This window comes from Chaetodon auriga, chromosome 10 (genome assembly GCF_051107435.1).
Source record: "Chaetodon auriga isolate fChaAug3 chromosome 10, fChaAug3.hap1, whole genome shotgun sequence".
Classification (NCBI taxonomy): domain Eukaryota; kingdom Metazoa; phylum Chordata; class Actinopteri; order Chaetodontiformes; family Chaetodontidae; genus Chaetodon; species Chaetodon auriga.
The window spans coordinates 14,510,946-14,533,837 of NC_135083.1; the positions used below are offsets into that span (position 1 = coordinate 14,510,946).

The 22,892-nt window shown below is 42.1% G+C and overlaps 2 protein-coding genes across 4 annotated transcripts in view; both read right to left on the reverse strand.

Annotated features, from left to right (window-relative positions):
• Positions 1–2,670, reverse strand: part of dip2ba (disco-interacting protein 2 homolog Ba) — a 38,137-nt gene extending 35,467 nt beyond the window's left edge. The window contains exon 1 of the mRNA XM_076742008.1: positions 2,383–2,670. Within this exon, the coding sequence (XP_076598123.1) occupies positions 2,383–2,467 (85 nt within the window). The 5' untranslated portion in view covers positions 2,468–2,670. The remainder of the gene's footprint in view (positions 1–2,382) is intronic.
• Positions 2,671–4,660: 1,990 nt separating this feature from the next.
• atf7a (activating transcription factor 7a) lies at positions 4,661–21,353 on the reverse strand. 3 transcript variants are annotated; one of them, XM_076741805.1, is made up of 12 exons: positions 21,270–21,353; positions 15,682–15,753; positions 12,797–12,893; positions 12,436–12,548; positions 11,843–12,007; positions 11,449–11,597; positions 10,315–10,408; positions 10,100–10,219; positions 8,944–9,093; positions 8,460–8,648; positions 7,922–8,027; positions 4,661–7,695 (listed from the first exon to the last, which is right to left on the reverse strand). In XM_076741805.1, the coding sequence occupies exons 1-12, from the start codon at positions 21,351–21,353 to the stop codon at positions 7,463–7,465; spliced, it is 1,572 nt and encodes a 523-aa protein (XP_076597920.1). In that variant the 3' UTR covers positions 4,661–7,462. The 3 variants fall into 3 exon arrangements, with proteins under 3 accessions (XP_076597920.1, XP_076597919.1, XP_076597918.1); XM_076741804.1 differs by having other exon boundaries at positions 21,278–21,325; XM_076741803.1 differs by lacking the exon at positions 21,270–21,353 and having other exon boundaries at positions 15,682–15,929.
• Positions 21,354–22,892: the final 1,539 nt, after the last annotated feature.

Below are 22,892 nucleotides of genomic sequence, written 5' to 3' on the forward strand. Positions count from 1 at the left end.
TTTAATCCTATTACATTTACCAGCTATGCTGTCAGACAGTCAACACGTGGAAAACATACAATGAGCAAACATGGCCACCAGGATCATGTGACTACGGTTGTTTCTTGTGTAAGAAATTGTACTGTTCAGCAACCAACTCTCAAGTCTCACGTTTCTCTCGACACCTCAGCGCACCCACAAGGAAGCGTGTTCAGAACAGCCCTGTTAGAAACTGCATAACCGCATGTAACTGTCCAAAAATAAACGTGACGTGTTTTGCACCTTCATCCATCACCAGGAGCAAGTGTTGAGCTTTGACAAGGTGATTTCTAGTACATTCTGACATGAAGTAAAATCCACAACTGACTGAATCTAAAATATACTCCTAACAATGGAAAGACAAAGGGATGGACAACATGGATAAAATCCCACATCATGGTAGATGATGTAAAGCTTCCATAAGCCAGTCCTGATCAGATTGTTCACAATACACAGAGATGCTGGAGGGATAGTTAGTACAGTATAAATAACTGATCAACAACATGGCTAAATCACAGCTGACACATGTGTATCCTATTTTATGTATCTATCTACATAAATCATGTGAGTATAACATCATATCAACCACCTATAACTGTGGTAAATTGTTAACATGTAATGTGTAGTATGAACCATTCAAAACCACCAGGCTAACACAACAAAAACAGGCTGATCTACAACTAAGTAAAAATAAAATTAAAATTTTACATTCAAAAGGGTTTTATTGACATCAAAATGTAACACAGTAACATTAGAGGTCAGTGAGCTCTTAAAACACCTACAGATGCACTAATGTATCAGCTTACTTTCAATATTGGCTGATATGAGGTGTAAAAGGCACCAACACTCCCAATTCTAAATTATCTTAAGTAACAGTCATTAGCTTGTATATATGTATTAGTATTTCTTTATTGGAGTATGTATCAGAGCATAGCTGCCAAGTGCAAAAGAACCGTGTTGTCACAGTCTTTTATAGTACCATGTTCTTTTTAAAGGCCTTATTACAGAAGGGAATGATGGCATTTGTATTGAGTCTTGCACAAAGGCTTATAAAAACTGGTGTCAGCCAAACACGAGTATCAAACACTGGTTATCAGTTCCAAAAGCTGTATCACAACACTATAATAACCCAATATCAATCAGCATGGACGAGCAGGCATTGAGCAGTCACTGAGTGGCACAAATGGATTCTATCACCTCGCCTAGGTCTCATGAAGCAGAGGACGAGGACACTGGCAAGGATGTGAGAGTCTGTGTGCATGTGTATGTGTGTGTCACACACTGGCAAGGATGTGACAGTGTGTGTCAATGGGTGTAGATCAGGAGAGGGGCCCACAGCTGCTCTGGGGGAGGGGTTGATTTGCACTATGCTTTGGATGAATGAATGGTTGAGATATTTGTAAACTGCAATAAATAGATGCATCCATCCCCCACATTCATCCACAAGAGGAGAACAAACATGCACATGGATGCGTACACCTGACACAGATCTCACAGGGTGGTGTGACCCACAGTGAGCAGCGCAGGTACGTAAACCTATAATTCCAGTAATAGCAGCTTTCCACAGGTGTAAAAGGCCTTGTACACATCTTGATGACCACTCCAGTGAACGTCACTGAGGTCATGCACCACGTTTGATAATTACTGACAGTCATTCATAACAGACTGGATCTTTGCCTGACACCAGAGCAGATCATGACCGGAGGCCTTTTCATTCCACCTCATCACTGGTCACAGTGACTCACAGCTCGCCTGCAATAAAACATTTTTTAGATGAAACCTGAAAAGCAGATGCCAAGTCCGAGTTTTTTATGACGCCAGGCTGGAAACCATGTGGTCCGTGACGAACCAAAGTCCAGCCACATGAAGAAGTGAAACAAAGATGACAGGAGAAGGGTCAAAGCCTGATAGCCAGACCTTGCCTCTGGCCATCCCAGTCTGTCAAACAGCAACACACACACACACACACACACACACACACACACACACACACACACACACACACAGAGCTATGGCTTTGACAATCAATCATACAGCAAACGGGGAGATTTATCCAGGAAACACGTCTTCAAATCGACGTTTTGCTTTCAATACTTAAAGCAGACACGAGAGCCTTTCTCTTCCTCCTGCACTGCTAGCTCGCGTGCCCACATCCTGTATTAGCACAAAATAAGCTAGCTCGGTGGCACAGCTTGAGTGCCGGTGTGCCCTCATTCAATTTGTCATACACGTAAAGTAGCATAGCAGAGGAGAAACTGCCGGTTTAATCGATGCTGGTTAGCCCAGACAGCGGAGACATGTAGCTAGCTTGAAAATCTGCTATAGCATCCCCCCGCTCCCCATCAGCCCCCTCCCCTCCTTTACCTTCAGACAGCTCCAGATCCAACTCCGCCAATTGGTCTCTAACCTGTTTTGGCAGGGCGGACAAATCCACGCCGCGGTCTGCCATGACTTCGCCGACAAACGCGAGTGCAGTCTAGCTGAAAAGAAACCAGGCTGTCGCGGGGAAATGTAAAAAAAAAATTAAAAATAAAACGCCCTCCCTCAAGACACAAAACAAGCATCAGAGTGGGAGAGACAGACCATCCGCACGGCTGGCCCCTCCGCCATAATGGGAAAAACTCACCAACGGCAACGAGCGGTCACGTGACTGCATTTACCTCGCCTGTACGTTAATTCAACGCGTCCCAGCCGAAGAGCACACCGGAACTGTAGCTCCCCCTGGCGTCCGACCGGCAAACACGCACCCATGCCCTCTTACAACCGGGGGACAGCGCTGTACAGTTTCATCATGTCATTTTCCAGCAAAGCACACACATTAAACTTCCAGTGAGCCCTTTAGGCAATCCCACGAGCTTTATCATTTGACAAGGCGAGAGAGTGTTTGAGGACTTCTCACCTAAAGCCTAACTGAGGCTGGCAAGGGTGGAAAAAGTGGCAGGACATCCTACTTAAAGCTGGATTAGGAACAGGGCAAAGCAGGCGACTGCTCAGAGGCCCCAAAAGGTTCACTACGAGTTAATTTGATTAATTGCAGATAAATGTGTAATACAAGTGATCATACCAACAAAATGACAGCATTAAACCTGGGGCAGGGTTTTATGACAGTATAGGAGTAGGCCTGATAGTTCCTGGGGGGAAATACAACATAATGAAACTGGCATGTGTAAAGTGGAGAGCTGAGACTAACAATTTAATCAATTTCTTGAACAATAAAATGTCATAAAATAGAGAAGAATGCCCGTCATATGTCCACAATGATCAGGGCGACGTCATCAAATGTCTCATTTTGTCCAAACAATGGTTCAAATGCCAAATATATTCAAGCTGCAATGATATAAAACAAAACATGCTCATATCAGAGAAGCTGGAATCAGTCAGTGTTTGGCGTTGCCTAAAAAAGGACCTAAATGATTCATTGGTTATCAAAACAGTTGCCTATTAACTCTGGATTAATTGCATTTTGGAAGAACAGTCCCTCTGCAGGGACCCCCAGCTCATTTTCACCCCAGGATAGAAGGTTAATCCAGCCCCGATCCTACTTGTGACAATGTGCTTGATTTTGGATTACACTCGAAAATGCTTGTGCTGCTCGAGAACAACTTCAGAACACTCCTCCGAGCTCATTACTCATGGTCACCTTCAAAAGGCCAGTGTGGCATCCTGACTGTAACCATCATAAAAACAAATATATCCTTCCAACCACTCTCTGCAATTAAGGGCCGCTTACAAAAAGTTACGATCATGTTTTCCTTATGAGAAACATGGACATTGTCTCACAAGAAAAACGAGCTTCAAAGCGAATTTAACAGCATAATTGTAGGCTACGATGCCACTTTTTGTCTTTCCAAACGCACTTGAGTACAGCACAAAAACATGGACTGAAAAGCAGGGCCGCAGCAAGGATTTTTGAAATACTGAGGTCGTGAGTCCAGCCTCTCAACGCGCACCACACCTTCTCAGAAAATCACACCAAACACAAGGTACTTAAAAGCATTTACCTAAAGCACTTGGTCGAGTTAAATGTTCGATAATATCTTCTGTAAATGTTTTTTCCCCAACATGAAAGTCAAAATGCTGTTTGAAAGCCTTCCTCCACAATACCAGGAAGCAAATTCCAGATACAGAATCATTTATCTATTTCTGTTTTGATCCAAAAGTAGTCGAATTTAAAAATACTAAGAGAAAAAAAAAACACTGTAATCAGTCTATAAAATACTCACGATGTGTACATTTTTAATTGTAGGATGTAAGCTCCGGTTGCTAAGTGCCCAGAAAAATACAGAGGACTTGACCTCAGTGTCCTCAAAAGTAGCTATGGCCCTGCTTCAAAGAAGGTTCAAGAATGTACTTAAGAAGTACATGAAAAAAACATTAAAGTACAGGAACTAGAGTACTTATAATTTGTTACTTTTGGCCCATTCTACACAGTCATTAGTAACAACACAACTGACTGAAGGAAGAGGAAACACTGGGTACAGACGACTGGCATCAACAGCCTTTCATACGGTATATTGTAATACTGCGCTTTTCATATGACATTTTACCAAGAACTGAATAATCGCGAGTGTCCAGTCTCCAAAAATTTACAGAAAATTTCCCTCTAAGATGAAAGGTGACACAAAAACTTTCTAAATGTTCATTAAGATGTAGTTTCTTTAATTAAAACTGCAGCACTGTAAGTGTTCATAGTATTCCACTTGGACATGCATGGAAAAGTAAATATATTCATATAGTACAGATATGTACAGTACAAGGACAATTTTTGAAATCATCAGTCCAACAATGGGAGTGTGAAAAACCAGTAATATACTATGTGCAACTTTCACATTGTTGCATTTTTCATCAAATTGCTCTTTTCACAACAGTTCTAGGTAACATTAACATGCCAAAGACCAGAATGACGATTGTTAGTCGACCAATTAAAAAAAAATAAGTTAGACAAGGGCAGTCAGAAGACGTCGCAAATTTTCATCTTGAAAGATATAACATGGGATATAATCTCTTTTTGGAAAAGGACTAATGGCATCTTTATGTTGAGAGAACAAACAAACAAGCAAAATCTGTGTGTTAAAGAAATTAGTCTCTATATTAATCAGTACAGTCAGAAACGTTATGACAAAAGGTTGTATCGCGCTGAAAACAGCACACAACAAAAGAAAACAAGAAATAACAGAGAAGGTGCCAATGACATGAATTACATGAAAACATGAAAGCTAAATATAGTTTGAATTTTCATTTCATATGAACAATCGTCTATAAGGGACTGCCGGCCAAATATAGCGCCGGCTCCGAAGTACAACTAAATGCCAGGGTCGCCATTGGGACTGTAGGACAAGAGGTTCAGTCAAAGGTGAAAGGTGTTAAAGTCGCTGAGAAAATTCCCATTAATCTAAACAGTACAGATAAGAGAAAATACCATTTAAAAAAAAAAAGGATCTGATATCTCTGAAAAAGACCAAGAGAGCTGCGAAAAAAGTAAAATGAACAGAAATACAAAGCAACAATAAACTTGCATTATTTTAGTGCATAAAGACATGCCCTTGTGTTATTGGACAGATATCTTGTTTTTGAAATATCACATCTTGCAAATACACGATCACATTGGACAAAAGAGGGGGGGGAATTTTCCGGGAAAAACAAGAAAAGCAAACTACTTGTTAAGGTGTAAAAATATACTGATATCTTGGTAAAATATCTCGGTGGGACTTCTAAAGAAGCTGGAGTCATTCAGAAAGTCACAAGACATCTTAACTTCTTCCTCCCTCACATGTTTTACCGGTGAAGATGTCTTTGCTGTGTCTCTCCACCAGATGACAGACAAGTGTTGTATTATTTTGAAAAGAGACTAATGGTTCAATTAACCATTCGTTTTAAAGGCTTTGAGGAACCAGTGACCAACCTTTTGTTCCTCATTGGTTGTGTTTATTTGATGAAAGATGGATTTTTCTAAGGCTCCACTGTTTTTCACATGAGCAAATCTGCGTATATATTTTAGTGGGGATATCGGAGGCACCAACGTGATCTTAAGGCAAAAATACCAGACATTGTGTGAGACTGTGTGTGACAAGCAAGTGCAAGTAACAAGCAGTGATATACTGTAGATTGTGTCACCATGATCTCTGAATCACTAACTAACAGTCAGGCTGTTTGCTTCCTGTCCGAGAACAAGTACCAGGTGGTCTTTGGAGATTAAGAGATCTGATCTGTTGTCATTATGGCTTACTTTAGGTTTGGTAAAGAGCAAACAGACTATGGGGTTCATCGCACTTCCAACGAGCAGCAAGGATGTGCAACCATCCTGAGAAGTGTGAAAATAACAGTTACAGTAAGTCCAGAGCCCACACAGAGAAACACAGTCATGAGAACAGTTTCATGTAAAATGGAAAAGGCATCTATTTACAACCCAATAAAAAGCAAAAACTGTCTGTTTTAGAGGAGAGAAGTAAGGAGGCAGCGGGGCGTTCAATTCCCTTCAGGTAAGAAAAAGCTATTGCTCAAACAAACGAATTTTAAGGTAACACTCTGTCATTTTGGTTCTGCGGACTAATCAGGGAGGATTTGCCAATTAATTAAAAAAATATAGCTGCACATACTGTATCAAGAACATAACACTCTAATTGAAAAAGTCACATGCTAACAATCCAGCTATTAACGTATCAGATCAGGAGTAGGCAAACTGCGATGTTCTGATGTACATAAATATATACACACAGAGCCAATCACACACACAGCTAATCAATCGTTTCATAAAGGGGTGTAAATGAGGTAAGGTTTTTGGGTCCATGTTGAGATCACCTTGAGGTTGAGCCATTTACAAAAGGTTCTGGGTGAATACTTGAGATCTGAGTCACTGACGTCTAGACAACGACTGCATCTTTGGAGCTGAGGATGTATAGGGATGTGTGCTGTGATGGCATGTGTGGGCGTGTGCATGGCTAAAAAGTCGAGGAGCACAAGGCACTATTCCCTGCTGAAAACACTGTGAAGCCCTGTGTGTTGTTTGGTATAGGATTTGATCGAGAACGTTTATGCAACACCTGCGTGTTAGAAACTGTGCACATGTCTGGTTCGTTACGGCAGTACACTCAGAGCAATGCAGTCCTACAGTCCAGTGAAGAGTCGTGGGGAGAGATGAGCGGGGAAGCACAGAGGGGAAACGAGGAGGGAGGTTGGAGTCCAGCCCCTGTAGTCTATGGCAAAGTGAACAGGAAGCTCTCTCAAAAGTCTCAGTCCATTCCCAGAAGGCTGCTGCTGAGCTCCAGGCCACAGCACGATGGCTCTACAGGAGGGTCAGAGAGAGCAGAGGAACGTGGCGGAGGGGGAAGAGGAAGATGAGAAATTTGGACTTGTAGATAGGGGAAGTTGAAGTGGGGGTCCGCTGCTCTTTTTCGCTCCTGGGTGGCGAGTGTGAGCCGATTCTGGGCTGTGGTGGCATTGCTCATCATCTGGCAGCAGACTGAGACTGTGCAGCCATGATAATGTGAGAGGGTCCACTCTCAGCCCTCTGCTGCTGGCCCATCCCTGCCAGCACAGACATAGCCATGGCCTCAGCTGCTGCCCTTGAGCTCAGGCCGTTCTGGCCCGCAGAGGGGCTGGGCGCCAAAGAGCTGTGCTGAATCACCGGGGCAGGAGAACCTGTGGGCTCTGAGGCGTCTTTCATGCTCTCTTCTGCTGCTACACAGAGAAAAAGTGACAGAAATACAGACTTATACCTGCTCTGACAAAAGCATTTCACTTTTAACCTCCAATACACTCCAAAGCAGCCTCACTGAAAGGCTACAATGTTCTCTTTAGTGTTTAGCAGTTGTTTTAACAGTGTCTCAATGTCTGTCCCGAATGATTATGAAAGACAAAATGAATACAAGAGGCGAGTAACATGGGAGAATTATAAAATGTTCACCTAAGTAGGCTGTTTTCTTCTGTAGGGTGGTCACAGGACAGTCCTTGTGGGCCAGCAGCAGCTGCTTCAAATGAGCCACCTCATTCCGCAACAGAGACACTTCGTTCTGAGGGATCACAAAATGAGGACATTAAACACTTTTCAATAATTCAGAGAGAACCTCACATCATTCATACAGTGCACTCAAAACAGGGGGACCTTCCAAATACATTTACTTTATGATTTTCAGCTCAGAAATGCTCCAAAGGGGGAACAGTGTGGTTGCCACTACAGTACGGCTGGCAGTGGAAAAGTGGTCATATGGTGCAAAAATTACCTAAAAACACAATTAAGATGTGAAACAAGTTATAACGAGTTCTGTGGTTACAAGTTCTGTAACCTCACCCCTGAAACTGCTCATCTGGAAAACACCTCACAAACTTCCATAACTACTTGAAAGTCTGTCAACCGGGCGCAGTCAGTGTGACTACCCTCACATGAACACAGGCCTCCCACAGACCACGTTCCATCCCTGCCCACCCCCTCCGAGCCCACTCACCGACAGTGAGACGTTCAGGGTGCAGAGCTCCTCAGCCTTCTTCTCTAAGGAGCTGACCCACAGTTTGCGTTTCTGTCTGCAGCGCGATGCCGCTGCCCGATTCCTCTCGAGGAAGCGCTGCCTTCGCTCATCTGGGTCATCATCTACCGTCCGCCGCCGACGCCCACCTGTAGGCTGTGCTGGAGATACCTAGAGGGAGAGCAGAGGAACGGGTGAGGAGGAAACAGACAGGGGATGGGAGGGGAGCAGAAGAATGACGAGAGAGAAAAGGGAAGTTTGAGTCACAGTTTCATTATTTCAGTCAGCGCACATTATAGTCATCTCACTACAAGAAGTACAGCCCCAATTTTCTGTAACTGAAACAGGTGATACGTCATGTGTTAAACATACTTCAGCTCATTACTTTTTTGGTCATTTCATAGACTTTCCAGATTTAAGTGACACTGCTCCAGTCAGGTCCTCAACTATAGACAACACAGTGTACCTGAGGTTGTGCAGGTGATGGAGCATCTGGCTGTTGGACAAGCAGCTGGCTCTGCTCTGCCCTCTGAGGTACCATGGGGCTGCTGCCCATGGCCATGAGCCCCACAGCGTTTCCTGACGGGCTCTGCTGGGACAGCGCAGCCTTCAGACGCTGTAGGACAACAATGATATGACAAACATCAGCCTAAAGCATTGAGTAAGTCCGATCCATAGAGACTGTACTAAGCTGACTCCATGTTAACCCATCAACTCATCTGTACAATCAGCAACAACAACTTGGCCTAAACTTCAGTCACCAATCTTCAATGCAGCCTAACACAAGCTGTCGGTCAGATGAAAGCCGACAAATGTTTACGCTGCTGTTTACTGCCGCAGACAGGCTGCTCAGTGTGTAGATTTTACATGCAATACATCCGTTTTCTGCTACATCTCTACCGTTTTAACATCATTATCAAATGAGCCCCAGGTCGTGCTGGAAAAGCTTGAATTCTCTGAGGCATGAATTTTAAAAGGCGCTCTAATTCTGCAGACGTTTTTGCCCCTGCTGACCTGATACTGTCACACAGTTCCAGCTCATTTTCAGCAGCACATTCATGTCTGTCTCAAACTTTTTGAACTGTATTCAGCTCTGGAGGTCTCGTAGCTGCTGCTGCTGCTGCTGCTGCTGCTGATGATGATGATGATGATGTAGGCTGTTTATTATATACAGTTGAGAGTAGTGAATGATGTAACTCATACCCATTTGGTTAGACTGTGCCCAAAAAACATTCTGCTCAACAACAGAACACCCTTTGTCTTCATTTACACCAATGATCTTCCACTTGTGACTGAAGTGGGCAAACAGTCTGTGTAAATACTCTACTGAAGAGGATAATTTGGGTATGTTGCAATACTATAAACAAAGACCAATCTAACTCAGTTTCATCTAAAATACAGTTAAAGCATCAGATCCTTATATAGAGCTCTGTGTGTACTTCGCAGTATCATAAATGCAGTACAAACTGTGTTCTTGTGGTGCAAGGGTTAAATAAACAAGTAACTGCAGTAAAAAGTCATATGATGAACAAACTAAGCCAGTGCAGAGGAAGGCTGGAGGGTGAAGATGGAGACAAAAGGAACCGATAGAGACAAAAATAGAGAGCTAATCTAGTGCTGACCATCTTGGCCTCTGAATGAATGCTGTAGCCAGAGGGGGAGTTAGAGCCGCTGCTGCTACCTCCCAGAGGAGGACCGGGGATCCCAGGAATGTTGGGTACCATGCACATGGGTCGGGCCAGCTGGAGACCAGGTAAGACACACAAACACACTTGTATTAACAACTTGAACAAAATTCTTAGCTGTAAATTGGATTCAGACTGTTAGCCGGCCTTACATTAATGACAGAGGGCATCTGCACAGGACCAGGGAGCACAGGCACTGCCTGACCAGAGGGAAGCATCATCATGGGGTAGTGGCTGGTTGGCGAACTAGACAGACAGACAATGGAGGCACACAGGAACAGGAGGTTCAGTAACGTTTGTGTAAAGTTTCTGTAACATACAATCCTGATTCCAAAAAACTGCTGTGTAAAACATAAATAAAACAGAATGTGATAATTTGACAATTCTTTTTGGCATATTCTGAGAGTACAAAGAGAATATATTTAATGTTTTACCTCATTAATTTAATAGATTTTTGTAAATATATGCTTATTCTGAATTTGATGGCAGCAACACCTTCCAAATAAAAGACTGGGAAATTTGTGAAATGCTCCAAAAACACCTGTTTGGAACATTCCACAGGTTAACAGGTTCATTGGTAACAGGTGATAGTATCATGATTGGGTATGAAAGGGGCATCGTGGAAAGACTCGGTCATTTACAAGCGAGGATGGAGCGAGGTTCACCACTTTGTGAACACATGATTGTATTAAAGAGATTACTACAAGGGCTCAGGAACACTTCGTAAAACCACTGTTGGTTAACACAGTTCATTTGCAAATGATTGCATTCTGGTTTTATTTACGTTTTACACAGCATCCCAACTTTTTTGGAATCAAGTCTTGCAGCAACTGTGACCATTTAGGAAAAAAATACCCACTTCAATCCCCACAAAATGCATGCTTCCATCCATCATTGCTGACTCAAGCTGTGCATACAGAAACTGCTCAAACCCACAGAAATTTAGGTTAGATTTCAGTCAAAAACAATGTTTTTGGAGATATAACATAGTTTAATGATGGGGAAATGTTAAAAAGATGTACAAAACAAGTAAAATATTTCATTTTGTGTAGCCACAAAAAACATGATGGTATCTTAGGTTTGAAAAGTTCACTCATAAGCATCATATCGGCTGAACATAGTGTTGGAACCAGGAGACACAGAATATGTGATCATATTGTGATACTGTAACATCACATGTGGAAAATGTGTGTTTTAAGGAGCTTTGAAGCTACTTAAGGGCATTTTTAGGAGGCAAATCTAGGCTAAAGCGGTTCATCAGTAGAAGGACACTGAACTTTACTCACCCTAGAGTGCGATTGGAAGGTGGTGCCTGGGTGATGACAGAGGTGGGTGACGGCATGGTGGGCTGCAGGGCATCAAAGCCCAAGTGTAGTGGGAGGGAGCCTGGACGCACAATTGTCGGGGTGGGGGCTGAACTTCTGGGTGGTGTGTCCTGGGAGAATAGTGGTGAGGTAAGTTACGTAAAACAGCTTTCAGTTATTCAACATGAAGTAGCTGTGGTTTCAACACGTCGGGCGTCACATCTCTAAGAACAAGATAACATTATTCACTTCCTCAAGGTGCATTCATGTAATACTGAAAGTCATAATGGCATGCATCATGACCCATACTCCTTCTACATCATCGCCTCTTCTCCATGCACTCATGCAATCCCCCCTCCTCCCATTCCAGTCCTACCTTTCCTTTAGCCAGAGGTCCACTGCTGTTGTCTGACCTTCCAGAGATAGATTCAGGGCTGTCTGGTGGCGAGGAGTCGATATCTACAGGTGCCTCTTTTTTCACCTTTACATCTGATGTCGTCTGCAGGCTCATGTCCAAAGCCACAGAGTTGGGTGCAGGAAGCTGAGAAGGACAGAGATGAGTTTATACTACCTATCAAATATAAGGAACATAGACTACAGTACACTAAAAAAGGAAGTGAGTATTTATGGTATTTATCACACAAACCAAACAACCACAGCATTAGTTTCCGAAACACTATCTGAAGGGCAAAACAAGCTGTTAACAAGCTAGTGCAATAGTTTAAACTATAATGACACATGGACAATGTGCACAACGCAGGACTTTCTGCAAACAGTAATCTCTGGGTACAACAACACTTGAGGTAAGAAATAAGGAAGTAAAAGTCATTTATCACCATGGGAGTCTTTGCACAAATTCCATTTGCTTCTGTACATAATACGTACGCAAAGGCAGGCGCGCACACACACACACACACACACACACACACACACACACACACACACACAAAAATACTGACAAAATCTTACAGAGTTCTTTGCTTTCTTGTCATCCTCATCTTGTTCGAAGGAGCTGGCCAGCTCGTTGAACAGACCAACCTCCTCGCAGTTCTTTAGGAAGCGGGTGGGAGTAGGTGTCTGGTCTGGCAAAGGGGAATGAACAGAGATAACTATTCAAAGTAACGCTTTCGCACTGAATTCACACTTCGCACTGAATATAGAAACCCGTGTCATTAATGTGTCTTTGGAACTGCTTTTCTTGAGATTCTACTAATAGCGTTGGAACGCGCTGACGGTGAGGTATGTTTAACAGCCTGCATCTGAATGCTGGGAGAGGATTTCTGACAAACGAGGAGAAAAGCTGTGCGTTTGTCACATAGACAAACAGTACCTGCAATAATGACAGAGTCTGTCCTGGCTGGTCCAAATTTCAGTGTCATCTCATGCTTGTGTTTATGTACAGCCAAGTGGTCCTCATTGGTAAACCTCTGGAAGAAGAAAGAGGAAAGGATAAGTACATTATATGAAGGAGCCTACAGGTAACTGTCTATTTGTCCTGGTGACCTATAGTACCTTAACCCAGATATCATATTGCAATAATCACGGACAGATGATCTCTTGGACAACACATGCAGCGTATACTGTACACATTACGTGACACACCATAAAGAAAACTGTATCTGCGGTGTACAATTCCTCGTGTCTCAAAAGCCCTGTATGGGCCAATTATAGCCGCAGGACATGAGCTCAAATATCTCGCCACAAACTACAATTACAAGCCTGATTCCAAAACAGTTCAGAATAAGTATATGCTTGCAAAAATCAATGAAGTTGATGAGGTTAAACATTAAATATACTGTTTTTGTACTGTTTCCAACTGAGCATATGACAAAAAGGATTAGTAAATGATCACATTCTGTTTAATTTGTGTTTTACACAGCATCTCAACTTTTCTGGAAGCAGGATTGCATCTAGACAAGGAAAAGGGGATTGTATGGATGACAGCTGAAAGGATTTTAACAGCATAGAAATGTATGGGATTAAGTAATGACTGAAAATGTCAACTGGCACAGATAAAGACCAAAACTAAGCGAGCTGACAAACCAAAACAAATGCTGTTTCTCAAGAGTAACGTCTTTTTTAAAAAGAGCAGTATGTTAAACATGTGGATGCCGTAACCTGTGTCTCAGCACAGCTCATGTTCTCTATTTCCCATCAGGTATCCACAGTGGAAGCTACAGGCAGGTCTGGCACTTGGGCAAATGAGACCTTTAGAAGAGAGAACCAGCAGCCGTCGTCTGAGACACGGCACTTCTTCTTTGGAGAAGTGGTGAGGTGAATCAGTCAGAGGCGGAGGAGGAATAATCTTGGCTCTGGCACCAGCCTATTCACCATTCGCTGCAGCCTATTTTGGGGCACTGCGATGCAGTTGCGAGTTCAGTCGTGAGAGAGTGAAGTGGAAACACAGTCAAGTGTCAGGGGGCTTATTTTTAGCCCTACCAGGCAGCATCACCAATACAACTGCATGTCTGATTTGTCTCTTTCCTCTGAACAAGGCGGCTGGGTCTTGCGTAGGAAACTATCTCCGACTAATCTCCCTGTATGAGATACTGGCAGCTAGGATTACCCCTCCCCACACAGTAAATACTGGACATCATAATGTCGGGGGCTGTTGTTGTTGTTGTTAACTTGGTAAAAGGAAAACCCTGCGCAAAGCCAGGAGTCAATCATCCTTGTGCTATTATGGGCATGATTCAGACTTTCCTGGTAGACAACTGTTGCTTGTAAAGAGTAGCAGCAAAACGTCATATGGACATAAGGCACTTGTAACATAAAGGATGTTCCCCATCATTTAGATCTTCTTCTTGTTTATCGATAATAACAATATTTTTACATTACCTACAGACTGTACGTAATGTGAAAGGGGTTGCTCGTAGTGACAAATCTAAAGTGGACTATCATCCTCCTTTGCAGTTTGCCTGAGCTCTGCAGACATCTTGTGCCTTTCACTGTTTTGGTTCAGTTCCTCTGCTCTCGTCAACCCGTATTCCAGCTGTAGCATGCTTGTTTCAGTGAAAAAAATCTGTGCGCTACCCGTCCAGCACCAAACTGCAGACACACAAACTTAGTGAGGAATGCTAGCTCATGAACATAGTGGAGCTGGAACACTTCGCACTACGAAGCCAGATACATTCTTCAGGCAGAAACCAAAACAGAGCTAAAAGAAGCTAAAATGTACAGCTTTAGACCCGCACTGTCGTCAACGTCACTTTGCCTTGAAAAGCTTCCACGTGATTCTGTTGCTTTAAGTGCCGACTAAATGAATAATTATATCTACAAATGAAATATGCAGAGTATTTACATCACAGAAACATGTCAAAGCAAAGTTAAAATGTGCAGGGAAGGGGTCCCTGGGTGCCCATAATGTTCTGAGAAGACAACAGTCAAACAAATCATCATTTATTTATCCAACAGATGCATGTTAAACTGCTTTACATGCCTGTTGTTTGAACCGCAACCCCCATGTACAACAGATCGCTTCTGATCAGAGAGCGCAAGAAGGCTTATGAATCACAAATGTTTCCTAACCACGTAAACACTTTCTTCCTCCAGCCGCCAGGAGAGAAAAGCCATCGCTTGCACAGCATCAGACAGCTAATTGAGCACAACATCAGACATGATATTTCCTGTGTTGAATAATCACAAATCCTAGAACACACTTCTTTTAATTTGCTGTGATATCAGGCCAAGCCCCGACAACACACCACGTTACTGACATGTGAGTGCGCTCAGCTGAGTCACTGCCGTGGCTCAAACCTGTGTCTGCAGGCGCTAGAAGTCAACAGTGACAGGTTGAAACAATAACTGTGCTCTGATTACTCACTGGAGCTTCCAGTGAGTCACTCCCGAAGGAGACAGCATTGTCTCACAAGACAGCATGCTAGCTAGAATGCTATCTGTGTGGTGATCATTCAGGATGCTGCAAAAATCACAGCCACTTATCTTACTCTGGCAATGAGGCCAAGTGTGACGGCAGACCAGACGTCTTTACAGGTTTATCAAGGTCTTTCATTACAAACATGAAGCTTTATTCTACTCAAATCAAGTCTTTTCAAGTACAACAGTGCTTTCAATTCATTTCCTTTTAGCAGTAAATACATTCATTCGTGAGTAGTTAGAGTCAATGGCTGGATAGTACTTACACAGGGGCAAAAATACCCCACAGCACACACACAGACACACCTGAAACCCAGGACAAGGAGAGAGAAGACTTACCTGTCCACAGCCAGGAGCATTGCACACAAAAGGTCGGTCGTCCCCCATTTTTGCAAAGAGCTTGCAATGTAACTGTGGGAGAGGAGAAGAGGAGAACATTGCTGCGGCTTTTTCTTGATTTGTGAACTGGCAAATCCTGAAAACAACAAAACAGGGATGCTGTGGCTTGTAGTCTTCAGTCTGAGCAGGAAGCCGAATGCTATTTAAAAATAACCCTGGCAAGGAGGAAAACATGCACAGAGGCAGCGAGACGAAGTTTCCCTGGTGATACTTCCTTCACACAGGGGGGATTCTGGCTGGCCAATGAGGAGCCGCTTACAAAAGAGAACGACAGCTACCGTTTACACAAAGACGACTCCCCCTTTCCTTCTGTCTCGTTTTCCCTCACTTCAATCCCTCCTTCTCCCATTAACACTCCCTCTCCTCACCTCTCAAGCACCTCCCAACCTTTTGCCTTCTTGCACCCCTCATTCAGCCTCTCCCTCACTCAGCTGTTTCACTCTGCACACAATCTCTGTTTCACTCACGTCCATCCAGTCTGAGAACTGTCATGTGAATCCACAGCACTAATATTTTGAAAAGGGCAAAATGACAATACAGCGACCCTATACTGTGCCTCACTTTGTTGTGCTGATCAACTCCAACATACTTGGTTCTTCTGAATGGCAAAACAAGTGACTGATGGGCGATATTCTATACTGACAAAGAGCACAACAACTGTACCACTTCACTGCAGCTTAAGTCAAAGAGACAACCTTTAAAATATTATCATTATATTCTAACTTCGAGTTATATCATTCCATAATTACCATGCTGATGTATCTCACACATCTACATTCGACATCTGGCTGCCAAGATGAATTACAGTGAAAATTATACATCTATTATCTATTAAATTAACACTGCTATAATAGGCCTGAGCAGTGTGAGCTAAAATCTGTGCAACAATAAACTGTCATGTTTACCTCTGAAATTATCAATGTATTGATCCTTATATTTAAATACATCAGCATATACATGTAACATTTCTGATGTGTTTGTCTCTATTAATTACAGTACTCAGATTCTGTACTTGCACGGTCCAGCCCAATGCTGTAATAGCATAATGTGAAGGATATTGTTGGTGGGCTACCAACTAAGCATGAATATTTGGCAATGCTTTAAAAATAGAGGCACATAAGGATAGCATTGTCGGGCATTTGCATGCACTGAAACACTTCCACAGGATTACAAACCAAATACTATGTCTGTCTCTTCCTGAGTAACAATGTTGTCAAGAGTTAAATATGCACATGCTTATGTTTGGTTTCTCCTTCTGTTGTGCCTGAAGCTGAAGTGACATAAAGTAACGCTGTGCAAAGCTTACTGCTTCTATCAGCTGTCTCTACAGAGAATAACTCCTCACAAACGCCCCTCCCTCTGCGTCAACCCCATCCCCAGCTCCACCAAACCACTCCACCCTGCACTGTTCTGCACAGCTGAAGATCACTCCACGCTAAGACAAACTGGGAAGTTTAGAAAAATAACTTGGCAATTGAATAGAAATTGGGGAATTGGAGGTGTGGCGATGGACGACGGACATGTTTTAGCGCTGCCAACTGGCCCAAAGTGACGTCTGGCAGCTATTACACAACGCTGTCCCACTGACAGTACAGCAACCACCGACATGCATCAAGGACCTCGCTGTATATACAAGTAGAAACCTTTCAATAAACAAAAGTCACTGACTACTGTAATACTGAACAAGGTTTCACCAAAACCCAGTCATTAGCAGGGATGGCGTCAGACTTTAATAATTTAATACTAACCCTTCAAAATGTACATTAGATGTGTTTTGTAATCCACCTCCTGAACTTTTACTTAGTGACTATGAGGATGGCATCACAGCCTCTGTATGTCTGTGTTGTTTTGACTTGTTTGTAAAGCTTGTTTAATCACATCCACAAAAAAATCTGCTGAGGATTTAACTTAATATGTACAGCTATTCCTCAAACTGCAGAGCAACATGAGTTTATCATTTAAGTATCACAATATTACTGAGTTACTGAGCACATTAACCTCTGTTTGTACCTACTACATGGAGTGAGCATGTAGTCTAACATTATTGAGTGGGACAGATTATTCATTATGTTGGCGAGGCATAAATGTCTGAAAGTTTTCCCAGTGTTGAAGTCAGTATATTTTCCTCCCTCCTCCTCTCCCTCTGCTGAGGACAGCTGCCCCTGAGCCAACACATGATTACTGCAGCCTTGCACTGGAATACAACGCTCTCCCATGACGCCGGGCCTGTAACAGGCCTTACCGTTGTGTCTCTCAGCTACATGTCTTTATGAGGAAAGGGGTCCGCACCATGTTTGCAAGCAAAAGCCCTGTGCCTCTCTGTGCATATCAAAGGGCTGATGAAGCAGACCTCCCATGCTCTGGAGAAAGGCAACAGGTTAGTGCCAGGACCCTCACAAAGTGCTTCCAATCCGCTGAGTCTATTTGGGCAGAGATGTGTCTGCAAACGAGATACTCCGTCTAGCTCGTTATACCGAGGGTGTGGACTATGTGAGGAAATGGACACATCTGGCGTGAGGAGTGGGAACAGATTTCAGAGTTTATATCTTACAAAAGACATGCTTCACATTAACTTGGCTGGCTGGCACCAACATGAAATGTGGGATTTCCAGCACAAATTTGAGATGACAGGGGTGGAAAATACCATTTGTTTTCAAAGCTTCCCCAACCAATAACTTAACCTGATTAAAACAGATGGGTTACGGTCTTTTCTTCACCATCCGTTGCTTGGCTTTGTGGTAAGACAATCTACTGTATACTGAAGGACATCTTCAAAAAGAGCGGCACCATCTGTAATCATCTGCCAGATTCAAGTGTACACAGAAAGACATGATAATGTTAATTTACTACTTTGATTGTGAATGATAATAAACTAATTTACGAGTTGAGTGTTAAGTTTTACTGCACGCTGTCAAATGCTCTTCTTCATGCAGACCTCAGCTCTGTGAGAGACAATAAATCAAGTCTGCTACTTACATTAGTCCTGATACACATCACCGATATTCATTACATGCATGGATATCAAGTCCACCTATTTTCACCTCCTTTCTTCCAAGGTGACATGGAAGCACTCAAAGTGCCCTAATTCCTGTCCCTCTCATTGAACTGCTGCCAAAGTCCCACCGTTAACTTGGATTTCTCCGACTCAGCAGGTGTAGGGGAACGAGTCCCAGCTATAATCAGCCACAGCCATCCAGTGTTTGATGCAGCCTGCTAGGAAACTGACTAAACAAACTGTATTAATAGCTCATGCTGCAGCCATGACTCTGGAATCTGAGGCTTGAATTGCCAGAGGGTAGGGGAGACCCCACAAACAGAAAAAAAGAAGTACAGGAGGGGGAGGGAGAGAGTGAAATGGTGAAATAGCAAAAGAAAAAAAGAAAAACATGGTCAGCAATTGGTCAATTGAAGGATCATGGTTATTTGCTGGATCACAGGTGAGGCCTTGTAAATGTGAGTTCTTGGCTGCAGCTGGGTGCGTGCAAGAGCCAATATGTATTTATGTAAGCAAAGTCAACCCGAGATCTGGTAAATGGAACAAATGAAATCCTATATCCATGTCTGCATAACTAACAAGGCCTAAAAGCTAAATCCATGCAGAGCTAGCACACAATGCAGGACAATACAGGATAGACCCAGGGCAGTTTTCTAAAATTAAATCAGAAACACTGTGCCAATTTCATTTGTGGTTGGCAACTTTTATAAGCACTTGCTGTGAGGTTTTGGTTATATTCTCAAAAGTGGAGCCTCCACAGTCATTTGCTGATAACAATTTTTCTAAAGCGTTTATGCTTAATGCTGTATAACATTAAATATTTAATTAACAAACCAATAATAAAATGGATCTCAGTCAAAGAGACAAATGCAGCCCTGATTCAAAAAAAGTTGGGACAATGTCACAATTTGGTAATCCTTTTTGGCATATACTCAATTGAAAACATTAAAACAACAATATATTTAATATCTTACCTCTTCAACTTCATTGATTTTTGTAAATATATACTTATTCTGAATTTGATGCTAACAAAATGTTTCAAACAAGTTGGGACAGGAGCAACAAAAGAGTGGGAAAGTTGTGGAATGCTCCAAAAACACCTGTTTGGAACATTCCACAGGTAAACAGGTTGACTGGTAACAGGTGAAAGTATCATGATAGGGTATGAAAGAGGCATCCACGAAAGGCTCAGTCGTTCACAAGCAAGGACAGGGCGAGGTTCACCTCTTTGTGAGACACAATTATATAAAGGCAATTACTATATGAGCTAGGCAACATTTTATAAAAACGTTGTCGGTACACACAGCTTGCTTGCAAATGACTGCATTCTGTTATATTTATTATATATATACGTATTACACAGTGTCCAAACTGTTTTTGAGTCAGTGTTGCAAAAGCATACGTCCTTAACACATATTTTTGAAACATTACATTTATTCATCATATGTGTAACGTGTTGCAGCAAATAATAGTAATGTCGCATAAAGTCTAAGTCTAATTTATATAATTACTCAGAGTGGTTTAAGATTTAAGAGGTTTAATTTGGCAAAACAGACTGCAGTTTTCTCTGGTGTAACTCTATGTGATGGAATGAGGTACAACTCTGCCAAAAACATGACCTACATTCCTAATGAAGGTGTTGACATGCATGGAGATGCGAATCCTGGGGCGTTCAAAAGCTCGAATTGCAATACTATGGATATCATTATTACTTGAGACTTGAGTTCTTCACAGACTCTTCATGCAGACCCAGATTAACATTGCAGCACATTCTACCGCCAAAAAACTTGTAGGCAAATACTTTTCGTGGGCTTTCAGGCAAGTAAAAGAGGTGAATGTCAAACTAAAATCTCAAAGTCTTGCACACTTTAGTTCCTTCTTCCAGACAACGCTGACTGGCTTGAAAAAAAGTTTGTCTTTTTTAGCCTTCATTACGGTCTGGCGACGCTCGGGCATACTTAGCCCTGCCTTTTCCCGTAACAAGACCGCCTATTCTTTTCAGCAATTGGCTACAAGCACGTCAGTCAACAGCATCTGATACATGCGAAGCTTTGGGACCTGTCACTAACATCGGCTACTTGAATCTTATTGGTTAAAAACCAGAAATCAACTTTTTGTATCCACGAAAAACTAATGGCTAGCTGGAGTGGCTAGCGTTAACAACAGGCCGAACGCACATTTAAACTGTGTAATAACAGCGCTACTACCAGCTTCAGCAGTGACAACAAACACACCCCAACACTAATTTAATTATATCCGGGGTGAACTGGCGTGTTTTAGAGGCGTTCGGAACAGTCAAAAGCACAAAAGCAGAAAAGAGCTAGCAGTCACTTGGTTAGCGGACACTTGAGTGCAAAGCGAGACAGTGAGTCCGAATGAAACGTTGTAGCTGCCACAACAGTTCTGACAATCAGACAGACGGACCGTGTTAACAACAACAAACACTGGAAACTGGCGCGACGAGCGCTACTTTGTCATAGTTTCGTGCAGTCGACATATCTATGGTGACTTTAAAGGGTAATAAAGTGTTTACAAACTCACCCTTGCGCCCCTCTCTCTGGCTCCCCTCTCCTCTCCTCTCTCTTGGAATTTGACACTCCCCTTGACGTCGAGTCATCGCGAGAATCGACGCAGTTGTCGCAGCCAGACGTGAGGAGCCCAGATGTGTTCACACATCATGCAGCTTCTTTTGGGTGGCTTTCAACGCAAGAATCTTTCAGAACTTTCTAAAAATATATATTATATTAACAAACACTGATATAATGCTAATTTTTAACAATCAGAATTTCACAGCAGATGAAACTTACATAATTAATTTGATTCATATCATAGCAAAATACTAATCCTAAAATAATATGGCTTAAAAGATTACCCTCCTTTCATATTTTAAAGATACTGATTTCAAAACGTATTTGACTACTATTAAAAAAGTAATGCTCAAAAATTGCGAATTGCCAAAAGCTAATTAGATTATTTAGACATTTCAAATTCACTCCAGTTGCTTAGTGGACCCTGAAGGTTTTTCTTAGTCTTTTTTCCTTTCCCTACATTTTATTATTTGTTAGACAATTGAACTTACTTTTGTTACTTATGTAATGTGAGGTATATTTACCACTACCTTTATAATAAAGAACATGTATACTTTATGTATTCAATGAATTGAACAGAATTGTTCTCAGTAACGTTATTTTAAAAGGAGAAGTTCCTGATTTTCACGGTTTCATTTGCCCTCTAACGTTCTTAAAAATGTAGAGATTGGGCCTCCAGGTATACACAGGAAAATATCACCTCTATGAACCTTCACTAGTTGTGGCCTCAACGTGTGGTAGACCTGTCAAAATGACCCCTTGCTCTTTCACTATCAAAATCTGTAACCCTCACTCAATAGTATGGAGGCACTATGTTTGATAACAGCTATGGAATAAAGTATGAGATACAGCACCATGAAAATAATTAAATGAACCATTCTAATCTGTATCATGTAAGTCACTAATACTTCTTAAGACTGTGGTTAAAGGTTACTGCACATCTGACTTTATGATTAAAGAATCCGCTTCAAAAGAGTTCATTGTTCAAGACAATCACTTCTACTGTTCATTACAAAACACCAAAGATGGCATTACCTCTACTGATTGGATGGGTGGGTGATAGTTTAGACTGTGATCAAGCAAATTTGTCTCTAATAGGACCCACATGGGATCTGATACTATCTGTGGAAGAGTGACTGATTGTGTATCCGACACATTTCTGTTATTCCACATGGTATAACAAGCCATTAAAGATCAGTATCTGTTTGTTATGGAGATTATCATCCTTTATGTTTATGGTCCCAATTTCCATTTCTCTCTGTAACTCTACAATACCGATAGTTTTGTCATCTTGCGTGTCCCCTATTGCTTTTCTTGAAGTTTTTCATATTTTTCTCATTTTTATAAAGGTTCTACTTATTTTTTTCGGCTAAATTGGTCAGAAATGTGTTTATTTACATTTTCCCTGTTTGAATTACTGGTTCATGTGTCACAATACACACGATAAAAATAAAATTGTTGAAACTATTGTATGAGCCTATAAACATTGAAAATGAGGGGGGTCTTTTCCCCTCTGGTTTTGGTTTCCTTCCTGATATTCTCACCCTGTTCTCTGTCCTTGGAAGTGG

What these genes read in the sequence shown, in the direction of transcription:
- atf7a (XM_076741803.1), bottom strand. Translation starts at nt 15,915, where the DNA reads ATGTTTTCCTCCTTGCCAGGGTTATTTTTAAATAGCATTCGGCTTCCT. An exon ending in ACAAGAAAGCAAAGAACTCT is followed by an intron (nt 12,008 to 12,435) that starts GTAAGATTTTGT and finishes TGTCCTTCTCAG; the next exon opens with CTTCCTGCACCCAACTCTGT. An exon ending in CCCTGAACGTCTCACTGTCG is followed by an intron (nt 8,028 to 8,459) that starts GTGAGTGGGCTC and finishes GTGATCCCTCAG; the next exon opens with AACGAAGTGTCTCTGTTGCG.